Source organism: Tachyglossus aculeatus, chromosome 3, assembly GCF_015852505.1.
Source record: "Tachyglossus aculeatus isolate mTacAcu1 chromosome 3, mTacAcu1.pri, whole genome shotgun sequence".
In the NCBI taxonomy this organism is placed as follows: Eukaryota; Metazoa; Chordata; class Mammalia; order Monotremata; family Tachyglossidae; genus Tachyglossus; species Tachyglossus aculeatus.
In genome coordinates this window covers 60,149,567-60,162,339 of record NC_052068.1, presented here as the reverse complement: position 1 = coordinate 60,162,339, position 12,773 = coordinate 60,149,567, and the positions used below count along the sequence as shown (strand labels likewise).

General features: G+C 45.2%; 1 protein-coding gene across 1 annotated transcript in view; it reads left to right on the top strand.

Moving 5' to 3' along the window:
* Positions 1-12,773, top strand: part of OXCT1 (3-oxoacid CoA-transferase 1) — a 132,035-nt gene that overhangs the window by 36,585 nt on the left and 82,677 nt on the right. The window contains exons 6-7 of the mRNA XM_038744201.1: positions 10,420-10,526; positions 11,793-11,853. Coding sequence (XP_038600129.1) covers positions 10,420-10,526; positions 11,793-11,853 — 168 coding nt within the window. The remainder of the gene's footprint in view (positions 1-10,419; positions 10,527-11,792; positions 11,854-12,773) is intronic.

Below are 12,773 nucleotides of genomic sequence, written 5' to 3'. Positions count from 1 at the left end.
AGTCTGGAATTTTGCTTCTCCAGTTGGTGTGAGTAATCGTGGTTCACCAGAGACCTTATATAACAGTAGCCACGTATGTAACTAGGGTACCTGTATACGGAAGTTTCCTGGCAGTTAGTTACACCTGCTGGAAACAACTGAGTAACTATTTCATCCCTCTTGCGCTGTGAAACAGTAGTTTAATGTAAATATTGTGACACTCCTGGATAGAAATAATATGCCTTTCCAATCCCCTTTAGACTGTAAACTCATTGTGGGCAGGGAATGTACCCTAGTGGATTGAGCACGGGCCTGGGACTCAGAAAGATCTGGGTTCTAATCATGACTCTGCCACGTGTCTTTTGTGTGACCTTGGGCAAGTCACTTCTAGACTGTGAGCCCACTGTTGGATAGGGACCGTCTCTATATGTTGCCACCTTGTACTTCTCAAGCGCTTAGTACAGTGCTCTGCACAGAGTAAATGCTCAGTAAAAATGATTGAATGAATGAATGAATTTCCCTTTTCTGTGTGTCAGTTCCCTCATCTTATAAATGATGTTCAATGCCTGTTCTCCCTCCTTCTTAGACTGTGAGCCCCATGTGGGACCTGATTAGTACAGGGCTTGGCACTTAGTAAGAGCTTACAAATACCAGTATTATTCTCATTATTGCTATTATTACTATTTTTGTACTCTCCCAAGCGTTAGTATAGCGCTGTGCCACAGAAAGCCCTCAGTAAATATCATTGATTGATTGATAGAGCAGCTCATCAACCGGGAGAGTGCTACTGTTGGAAACTGGGGCTTCGTCTTTCTCATCGAACTCTGCAGAGCGCCAGTTCTTGCCTTGCAAGGTGTGGGAGAGATTTGTGTCTCTGCTAAGCCTTGCTTTCTTCCCTCCTGCCACACCTCCTTCTGTAATCTTGGCACGGGAGAGGATTCCCTGACCGTTGCAGGGAGTGCTTTGCCTGGAGACTAGCACAGAGAGCTGTGCAGCCCTGCCGTTGATGCGGCGAAAGGAACACTGTTCTGGGCTTCAGGAGGCCCAGGTTCTAGTTCTGTCGTCGTTGTGAATGGCTTTTGTTATGATGATGGCATTTATTAAGCACTTACTATGTGCTGTTCTAAGCACTGGGGAGGTTACAAGGTGATCAGGTTGTCCCACAGGGGTCTCACAGTCTTAATCCCCATTTTACAGATGAGGGAACTGAGGCCCAGAGAAGTCAAGTGACTTGCCCAAAGTCACACAGCTGACGGTTGGCGGAGCCGGGATTTGAACCCATGTCCTTTAACTCCAAAGCCCTTGCTCTTTCCACTGAGCCACATGCACTTACTATGTGCCAGGCAATATTCCTAAGCGCTGGGGTAAGTATGGGTTAATCAGATTGGACACAGTCCCTGTCCCACATGGGGCTCACGGACTTAATCCCCATTTTACAGATGAGGTAGCTGAGGCCCGGAGAAGCGAAGTGACTTGCCCAAAGTCACGCTGAAGACAAGTGGCGGAGCTGGGGTTAGAACCCAGGTACTTGGGAGTCCCAAGCCTGTGCTGTGTTTACCAGGCCAGGTGTACCCTCGATGGCTAACTAGTGTGGGTGAAGGCCAAACGTGCAGTTCACAGAGTGTTGCACCACTGCCCGTCTACTCTTTCCTCGTAGTCACTGCTTTAGTGGGCACCTGGCTGGCTGGAGTAAGAGAGCACAAGTGGCATTGAACGAGCCACTAGCACTGGAATCAGTCCTTCTGTGCTGACTTCCACTCCTGATGTGCCAGGACTGAGAGGTTCCTCTTTGTTCCTGACTGTAATAATAATAATTATAATCATCAATCATCAGTCGTATTTATTGAGCACTTACTATGTGCAGAGCACTGTACTAAGCACTTGGGAAGTACAAATTGGCAACATATACAGTCCCTACCCAACAGTGGGCTCACAGTCTAAAAGGGGGAGACAGAGAACAAAACCAAACATACTAACAAAATAAAATAAATAGAATAGATATGTACAAGTAGAATAAATAAATAAATAGAGTAATAAATATGTACAAACATATATACATATATACAGGTGCTGTGGGGAAGGGAAGGAGGTAAGATGGGGGGGATGGATAATGGGGAATTATAATGATAATGGGGGTATTTGTTAAGCACATAGAAAGTGCCAGGCACTGTACTAAGAGCTGGGGGTGGGTGCAAGGAAATTGGGTTGGATGTAGTTCCTGTTCCACATGGGTCTAACAGTCTTAGTCCCCATTTGGCTCACTGGAAAGAGCACGGGCTTTGGAGTCAGAGGTCATGGGTTCAGATCCTGGCTCCACCAATTGTCAGCTGTGTGACAGGGCAGGTCACTTAACTTCTCTGGGCCTCAGTTTCCTCATCTGTAAAATGGGGATTAAGACTGTGAGTCCCACGTGGGACAACCTGATCACCTTGTATCCCTCCAGCACTTAGAACAGTGCTTTGCACATAGTAAGAGCTTAACAAATACCATCACTATCATTATTATTATTATTATTATTTTACAGAGGAGGTAACCAAGGCCCAGTAAAGTGACTTGCCAGAGGTCACACAGCAGAAAAGTGTCAGAGCCGGGATTAGAACCCAGATCCTTCTGATGACAGTAGACTCCACCATCATGCCAATAGCTCTCCCTGCCTCCAGCTCTCGCCCTGTTTCCCTGCTCCCTTTTCCATTGACATTCTTTGACTGGTCGGATATACCTCTTGTCTATTTTCTCTTCCCCACGTCTCTCTTGAGCCACTGCAGTCTGTATTTCACTCCCTTCATTCCACTGAAGCTGGGCTCTTCAAGGTGACCGATGACCTCTTCATAACCAAGTCCAATGGGCTCTACTCTGTCCTAATCCCCCTAACCTCCCAGCAACCTTTGACACTGTTGACCATTCCCTAATCCTGACTATTCTCCCTGACATGCCTTTCCTGATCTGGTTCTTTTTCTTCTGCTCTAATGGCTACCTTTCTTTCACTAACGTGGTAGCGTGGCCTAGTGGAAAGAGCAAGGACCTGGGTTCTAATCTCCCTCCCCAACTCCTCTCAACGTGCCTATCACAGTTGACAAAACTACCTACCATCCTTCCTGCCCCAGAAGCCTGCAACCTCAGTGTCGTCTTTGACTCCTCACTGTCTTTTAACCTTCTTGTTCAGTGTGTCACAGATCATGCTGGTTCTAGCTCTATAATATAGCCCTGACCCGCCCCTTCCACTTCTTCCGAATAATTATCTCCTTGATTCAAATTCAGGTCATATCCGGATTAAGGAATTGGGTCAGCCATTGCATTTGTGTCTCTTCTTTCAGCCTCTCTCTCTGTCTTTATTCTCTACTACAGTGATCATCTTTCGATCAGGTCTCTTTGCCTATGGCTCTATTCCTCAAAGGCCTCCAGTGGTTACTCATTTCCCTCAGCATCAAAGCTTAAACTCATGGTCTAGTGGAAATGTGTGGCCAAGTGGAAAGGGACGGTCCCGAGAGTCAGAAGGACCTGGGTTCTAATCCCAGCTCTGCCACTTGTCTGCTGTGTGACCTTGGGCAAGTCACTTAGCTTCTCTGTGCCTCCGTTTCCTCATCTCTAAAATGGGGATTAAGACTGTGAGCTCCATGCGGGATGTGGACTGCATCAAACCTGATTATCTTGTATCTACCCCAGCACTTAGTTCAGTGCCTCGCACATAGTAAGTGCCAAGCACTTAACGAAAACCATTGAAAAAACAAAAAACAACCCCATCCGATTGACTTCAGAACTCTCTCCAGCTGTCTCCATTTACATATCTAGATTGTAAACTCCTCAAGGGTAAAGATCATATCTACCAAATCTGTTGTATTGTACTCACCCAAGTAGTTTAGTACTTTGCTCATCGCTCAGTAAGCACATAAGTACGATGTAGGGTTTGCCCTTTTTATCTGCTTACACACTTGCACTCGTCCTTCCTCCCCAGTTGACTCTGTGACTGTGACCCATTTCTGACTCTTCCACTTCTGTCCCCTTACTTACGTCATTCCTCCTGTCCGGAACTCCCTCCCTCTCAACATCTGCCAGACCTCCGTTCTCCTCTCTCATCATCACTTTACCCACCTTCGAAATGGGGGTAATTTTGCCCGCATCTCTCTACCCTACGAGGATCTTGGTATCTTTGGATCCTTCTGCCCTAAATTCTCCGGAATGCTGGATGCAGAATTAGCAGCCTCTGACCCTCCTTAACCCCCACGCTCCCGACATGCCATGCATTACCTGCTTACTGTCCATTGTTTCCCCGGAAAACAACACAGTCACCCATGCCAAGCTGTTCCAGAGCCACCACCTCGGGGTAGTGCCAGAAAGGAAAGTGGATTTTCTTCTGCCAACTGGGCTTGGTGCCAAGGAGTAGTCGAATGGCCAATGGGTAGGCATTCATGGGCACGAGGAGCAGTGGAGGCTAATTTGTCAGTCTGCCCCGGAATTATCTGCATCTGATCCGTAAGAGGACAGATTCCCCTGTGAATCAGAGCTCGATTTAGAAAGAGCTGTGAGAGCAATCTGCATCAGTGTCATGATGCCCTCCTCACTGCTCCTCGTTCTCGTCTCTTATTCTCTGTATTTATTACTCTATTAGAGAAGCAGCGTGGCTCAGTAGGAAAGAGCACGGGCTTTGGAGTCAGAGGTCATGGGTTCAAATCCTGGCTCCGCCAATTGTCAGCTGTGTGACTTTGGGCAAGTCACTTCACTTCTCTGTGCCTCAGTTACCTCATCTGGAAAATGGGGATTAAATCCGTGAACCCCACGAGGGACAACCTGATCACCTTGTAACCTCCCCAGTGCTTAGAACAGTGCTTTGCACGTAGTAAGCGCTTAATAAATGCCATTATTATTATTATTTAGTTAGTTTATTTGTACATATTTATTCTCTTTATTTTATTTTGTTAATATGTTTTGTTTTGTTCTCTGACTCCCCCTTCTAGACTGTGAGCCCACTGTTGGGTAGGGACCGTCTCTATATGTTGCCAGCTTGTACTTCCCAAGTGCTTAGTACAGTGCTCTGCACACAGTAAGCGCTCAATAAATAGGATTGAATGAATGACCTCTTGTTCAACTCTTCCCCCTCTGTCCACAACTCCCTCTCCCTTCATAGAAAACAGACCACAACTCTCCCCATTTTTAAGAGAAGCAGCATGGCTCAGTAGAAAGAGCACGGGCTTTGGAGTCAGAGGTCATGGGTTCAAACCCCGGCTCCGCCAGTTGTCAGGTGTTGACTTTGGGCAAGTCACTTAACTTCTTTGTGCCTCAGTTACCTCATCTGTAAAATGGGGATTAAGACTGTGAGCCCCCATGGGACAACCTGATCACCTTGTAACCTCCCCAGCACTTAGAACAGTGCTTTGCACATAGTAAGCACTTAATAAATGCCATTATTATTATTATTATTTTAAAGCTCTTCTCAGATCCCCTGTCTTCCAAGAGGTCTTCGTCAAGCTTCTAATGCAGTAATTACCCATCCAATTAATCACTCATGTGTATTGGGTGCTTACTGGGGGCAGTGCACTGTACTAAGATCTTGGGAGAGTACAGTACAACACAGTTGGTGGACACATTCACGTTCCCTGCCCCACAACAAGAAGGTTTCTGTAATCGTAAAGACAGACATCCTTATCCAGGAGTGTTGTGTCTTTTTTTTAAATAGGGAGAGAAGGCTGGGAATGCCAAAGTACTTTTTTTAAACCCTGAGGAATGCTTAAAGCAAAAGACCAAAGAAGAGAAAAGATTCTGAGGTTTAAAAATCTTACCATTTAGTCCATTAGTCTTCATGTTTCTTTGAAATAATTGGTATTAGCTTACTGAAGGAAACAGAGAGCATGAATTATGTTTTAAGTACACCAGAAAAGTTTTGGATGTGTTTTAAGTAAAACACAATTAGGGTTTCCATGGAACCCAGGTATTTGTCATCTTTTTGCAGTAATATTTGGATGTCAGCCCTTAGGATTTCCTAAATCATCAATCGTATTTATTGAGCGCTTACTGTGTGCAGAGCACTGTACTAAGCATTAAACCCAATACCTCCTTTTCAATTAGATTTTATTAAGTGCTCCACTGCCAAAGAGATGGAAACTTTACGGGTGCTTGTATTTGAGCCAGTGAAATGGCTGTATCGTCTGCACTAGTGTTTGAGCCCGTGAAATGTTATTCATTACGACCAGGTGCACAGCGCATTTATGAGTGCCCGTGAGGAAGACTTAATTCTCCCTTATGTTCTGCCAGAGCCGGCTTGGGTGGCTGTCCTGTCACACGACATGACACATGCATTTACCAGTCATGCAGGGTAGGAGAATGATGTCATGTCGAGCTTTCGGCAAGCAACGAATGGCATTTATTGAGCACTGCTGTGTGTGGTGCACTGTACAGAGTGCTTGGAAGAGCACAAAAGAGTAAGAAGGTACAATTCCTTCTCCCTCCACCCCTCATCTCTTCCCCCCAGGGTCTTTCAGTCTCCTGGGGAGACAAGCATCTAAACTATCACTCCCAGAAAAGGGGAGTGATAGAGTATGTCACCTATGTGTATAAATTCCACACTGTGGGAGGTTAACTTGGAAGTCTGCCCAAATCCTCCCGAACCTCTGACAAGAACATAGCACAGAGTGATTGTGAACAGAAAGTCAATCAGTCAATCAATTGTATTTATTGAGCATTTACTTTGTGCAGAGCACTGTCCTAAGTGCTTGGGAGAGTACAATACAACAATATAGTGGCCACATTCCCCGCCCACCACGATTTTACACTATAGAGGGGGAGATGGACATTAACATAAATAAAAAAGTTACAAATATGTGCAAAAGTGCTGTGGGGCTGAGGAGGGCGTGAATAAAGGGAGCAAATCAGGACGACGCAGAAGGGAGAAGGAGAAAAGGAAATGAGGACTTAGGGAAGGCCTCTTGGAGGAGGTGTTCCTTCAGTGAGGCTTTGAAGGAGGGGAGAGTAATTGTCGGATATGAAGAGGGAGGCCGTTCCAGGCCAGAGACAGGACGTGGGTGAGAGGTCTGTGGTGAGATTGATGAGATTGAGATACAGGGAGTAGGTTGGAATTAGAGGAGCGGAGGGTGTTTGCTGGGTTGTAGTAGGAGAGCAGTGAGTTGAAGTAGGAGGGGCCAAGGTGATTGAGGGCTTTGAAGCTGATGATAAGGAAATTCATTCATTCATTCAATCGTATTTATTGAGCGCTTACCATGTGCTGAGCACTGTACTAAGCGCTTGGGAAGTACAAGTTGGCAACATATAGAGACGGTCCCTCCCCAGCAACGGGCTCACGGTCTAGAAGAGGGAGACAGACAACAAAACAAAAACATGTGGTCGGGTGTCAAGTCATTAGAATAAATAGAATTAAAGCTAGATGTACATCATTGACAAAAGAAATAGAATAGTAAATATGTACAAGTAAAATAGAGTAATACATTTGTACAAACATATAATAATAATGATGGCATTTATTAAGCGCTTACTATGTGCAAAGCACTGTTTTAAGCGTTGGGGAGGTTACAAGGTCATCAGGTTGTCCCACAGGGGGCTCATTGTCTTCATCCCCATTTGACAGATGAGGGAACTGAGGCCCAGAGAAGTTAAGTGACTTGCCCAAAATCACACAGCTGACAATTGGCGGAGGGATTTGAACCCATGACCTCTGACTCCAAAGCCCGGGCTCTTTTCCCCTGAGCCACACTGCTTCTCATATATACAGGTGCTGTGGGGAGGGGAAGGAGGTAGGGCGGGGGGATGGGAAGGGGGAGAGGAAGGAGGGAGCTCAGTGTGGGAAGGCCTCCTGGAGGAGGTGAGCTCTCAGTAGGACTTTGAAGGGAGGAAGAGAGCCAAGACAAGAGACTGTTCCTTGAAAGACTGTCCCACTATTGCACAGCCCTCCACTCTGTCTGATGGTCCACCCTGAGACAGCTGCCTCTTTCGCTTCGTTCCTGAAACTGGCCTTGGTTCTTGGTGAAATAGATTCATGTCTTCTCAACCTTTCTACCCTCCTGCCAGCTACTTTCAAGCACACATACATAGCCCGCGGGAGTTTTTATACACCCACTAGGCATTCGGCCTAGTGGAAAGAGCACCACATGGACCTGTCAAGAGATGTGGATCCCACATGGGACAACCTGATCACCTTGTAAACTCTCCAGCGCTAAAAACAGTGCTTTGCACACAGTAAGCACTTAATAAATGCCATTATTATTTTTATTATTGGATCCCACATCCACCACTTCCCTGGTTTGTGACCTTGGACAAGTCACTTCACTTCTCCTTAAATGGGGGTAAAATACCTGTTCTCTCTCCCTTTTAGACTTTGAGCCCCATCTGGGGCAGGGATTGGGTCTGATCTGATTATCTCATGTCTGCCCCAGTGTTGAACACAGTGCTTGGTGCACAGTAAGCACTTAAGGAATAGCACCATCATCATCATTAGCTGAACAAATCTTTTTTTTAACTCTCTCACACCTCTGTCAGTGCAACAGGGATGCAATGACTGGTAGTGCTCCCAACCTGCTCAAGCAATCCTACTACTCAGAGAAGCAGCATGGCTCAGTGGAAAGAGCACGGGCTTTGGAGTCATGGGTCATGGGTTCAAATCCTGGCTCCGCCAATTGTCAGCTGTGTGACTTTGGGCAAGTCACTTCACATCGCTGTGCCTCAGTTACCTCATCTGTAAAATGGGGATTAAGACTGTGAGCCCCACGAGGGGCAACCTGATCACCTTGTAACCTCCCCAGTGCTCAGAACAGTGCTTTGCACCTAGTAAGCGCTTAATAAATGCCATTATTATTATTACTACCATAGAGCAGAGTGGCAGTTGGTAAATTCTCTCATAACCGCGGCCTTGCTTTTAAATTTAGACCTAACCTAATTTCTGTAGGATGAGGAAGGGTGTCCTAAAGGTGGGGCGAATGTTGTTTTTATCTCCCACTGACATTGTGGTTACTATTGTCATAGTTAAATTTATTCAGAGCTTACCACCAACCACCCACTGTGCTAAGTGCTGGGATAAATATGAGGTAATTTAGTCAGGCGCAGTTTCTGTCCTTAAAGCATTCACATTCTAAGCGTGGGCAGACACACAGGATAGAGCACGGGTTCTGTCATGTGTCTGCTGGGTGTCCTTGGGCAAGTCACTTCACTTCTCTGGCCCTCAGTTACCTCATCTGTAAAACGGGGATTAAAACGGTGAGCCCCATATGGGACCTGGACTGTGTCAAACCTGATTAGCTTATATCCACCCCAGCGCTTGGAACAGTGTCTGGCCCATAGTAAGCGCTTAACAAATACCATTTTAAAAAATGGGCTGTGCACTTAATTTAGAAAGCTCAATGCTGAATCTGTATCTATATATTGATGTAGATATATTTCCCCACAGCACTTGTGTATATATATTTGTACAGATTTATTAGTCTGTTTTACTTATACATATTTACTATTCTATTAATTTTGTTAATGATGTGCATATAGCTTTAATTCTGTTTGTTCCGACGATTTTGACACCTGTCTACATGTTTTGTTTTGTTGTCTGTCTCCCTCATCTACACTGTGAGCCTGTTGTTGGGTAGGGACCGTCTGTCTTTTACCGACTTGTGTTTCCCAAGTGCTTAGTACAGGACTGTGAGCCCACTGTTGGGTAGGGACTGTCTCTATATGTTGCCAACTTGTACTTCCCAAGCGCTTAGTACAGTGCTCTGCACACAGTAAGCGCTCAATAAATACGATTGATTGATTGATTGATTGCTCTGCACACAGTAAGCACTCAATAAGTATGATTGAATGAATGAATATGTAGATTTAGCTCAGGCAGATTCAGCATATATGTATATATGTGTATATATAAATATACACAAAATATTGCCTAGAGGTAATTCCCCTGCTTCTAGTATTCAGTCAGACTTCCTACCTTAAAAAAAAAATCCTTTTCTGTCCTTTTCCTCGGGAACAAAAGCTGAAATTCAGACAGGTTCCCACTTTGTCAGAGGTGAGAACCATCCCCTTCATGTACGAAATGGTGGCTCAGATTTTGTGACAATGCTAACTTGGTTGGCATTTTTACAGAGTGTTGATTTCAAAACACACCTGTAAATCCTCCAAGTTTAACCCCAAGAAAGCCTTGAACGGCTCTGCAGGCATTCCCGTGCTTTCTGTGCAAAATACAGCCAGAAATCCAGCAGATGGTGCAGTTGGAATGCTTTAGAGGGATGGAGGAGATGAGCTGGGAAAATGCTATGGCAATTACATGGTCAGAGAGGATTTTGGTTTTCAATTCCTAGAGCTTCACCACATTCAAACTCGACAACTTCTAAGCAGAGTTTCAAATCAGATTTCCTTAAAAAAAAAAAAAAAAAAGGCCAGCAGAGCGCATGTAGTAGAAAGTAACCTTGCAGAAAACTAATGGTCTGACCTATCCTGTGTGTGCCTTTTCTGCAGGTGAGGGAGTTTGATGGTCGCCAGTTCATTTTGGAGAAAGCCATCACGGGGGACTTCGCTCTGGTGAAGGCGTGGAAAGCAGACCGAGCAGGAAATATCATCTTCAGGTAGAATGCTTCGGAGAAGCAGCATGGCATAGTGGATAGAGTATGGGCCTGGGAATCAGAAGGTCGTGGGTTCTAATCCCAACTCCTCAATTTATCTGCTGTATGGCCTGGGGCAAGTCACTTCACTTCTCTGGGCTTCAGTTACCTCATCTGTAATATGGAGATTGAGATTGTGAGCCCCACGTGGGACAGGGACTGTGTCCTGCCTAATTTGCTTGTAACTCCCCCCACCCCTCCCCAATGCTCAGTACAGTGCCTGACAAACAGTAAGCGCTTAATACCATTATTATTATTATTAACACAGTAGGAAATCACAAGAAGGTCTTAGAGGAATTTGACGAAGATGATGGAGAGGGTGCTTATTCGGAAGAAGTTACTGCACCAAGATGATTCTGTAAATGCTCATCTTGTGGCTTAAGTCAGGAATGGTCATTTAAGACTATAGCCTTTCGAAGGACACTCAGAATATTTGATAATTTTATAAACACCACCAGCATCTTTGGCATCGGAGAAAAATTTTAGGTACAGAAGAAGTTTGTGGATGATATAACCTGGAATTTTTGTTGTTCAGCTAGTCTATTTGCTGGAAAATTCTTCCTGCATTCTCTGGTGAGACCCTTCTGAGAGCACTGAATCAGTACTTGGATAATGGTTGCAAACCATTTTTTGCAGAAACAGTAAAGGGCCAGCTCTTATTCAGTAAATCAACCAATGGGTGGTATTTATTGATGACGTACTGAATGCTAGACCCTGGTTTAAGTTCTTTGGAGAGTTAGCATTCGCAGGATATATGTTTTCAGTTTTATGGGGGAGACAGACCAAAATTATTTCCCGAAAGCAAGAGGAAAAACAAGGATAAAACAGAAGACAGTACAGACACAGCACAATGAAGCAGCTGAACACAAAACTGAATGTACAGATAAATATATGCATACAATATAGAAATAAAATAAAAATGCATCTGTACATCCTTCCACCCCCTTCCCATATGCTTAGGCAGGGACGTCTCGTGCTGGGTGGTGTTTATGTCTGTATCAAGTAGCAGTAGCAGATGTATTTATTGAACACCTACTGCTTGCAGAGCACTGTAGTGGGTACCTTCTGTTTTCAGAGCACTGTCCTGGGTGCCCTCTTTGGGCAGAGTGCTGTCCCGAGTTTTTCACAAGCCTCCCTCTGCTTTTCTTTTCCTATTCTATGTCGGTTCTTTGCCCCTCTCCCACACTGTAATGAAACACATTTTCTCCCTCCCTTCTGCCTCAATTACAGGAAAACCGCAAGGAATTTCAACTTGCCCATGTGCAAGGCAGCACAGACCACAGTGGTAGAGGTAAGAAAAATCAAAATCAAATAAAAAAAAAATCAATGTTCAAACCAGACGTCGAAACAGGGCTGCGTTGTGCAGTGGAGATCGGACTTCGGGCTCCCCTGTGGGTTTGGTCCAGAGGAGACCCCCGAGGCAGGAAGCCCCCCTCCTGACCACCCTGACCTTCTGGTCTCCGATCAAGGATCCAGAGTATTGCCAAGTCTGAGGGGGAAACCGAGTTTCAGTAGGAAAAAAATGGTTCATAGAAAGTCTTTGAGGATTTATGTTGAAAGTGGTGTATCTTGGAGTTTGTGGGTCTGTGGATCTGGTTTATTTCTTCCCATTTTCCTTGTGGACTAACCTAAACTTGAATGTCTCATTTGTGTGTGTCTGTGTGTCTGTGTGTCTGTGTGTGTGTTTGTGTGGAACATCTGAAAGTGCCCTGGACTTTTCTCAGGGTCTCCCACAATAACCCTGTCAGGCCAGCAGTTTACTAAATACCACACGGGTCGTCAGTGCGGCCCTGTGGCTTGGAACTGGATCTCAGATGTCGTAAAGACCCCTGGCTGCCACAAATCTGGGACTGTTAAATAAAAAGCATGTGGGTGAAAAGAAAGGACAACCGCTTGATTTTTCAGAATGGCCCCTGATGAAGACATGGAGACAGGATCTAGATACAATTCAGTTTGGAGATGTCTTCTCCATGGGACCGGTAGCCTTTGGCCTGAGGGTGGGAAGAGAAAGGGGAGGAAAGGAATGGAGCATGCAGTCAATGGTTGGAATCAGAGTTTGCTCAGAGGTGACCTCCTTACCCTCCTCTCTTCCTCCTGCTGTTTTCCAGCCCAAGTTTGTCTTGGAAAGGCAAGAATAAATGGTATTTATTGAGCACTTACTGAGTGCAGAGCACTATACTAAGTGCTCCCTGCCCATAATGAGCTTACAGT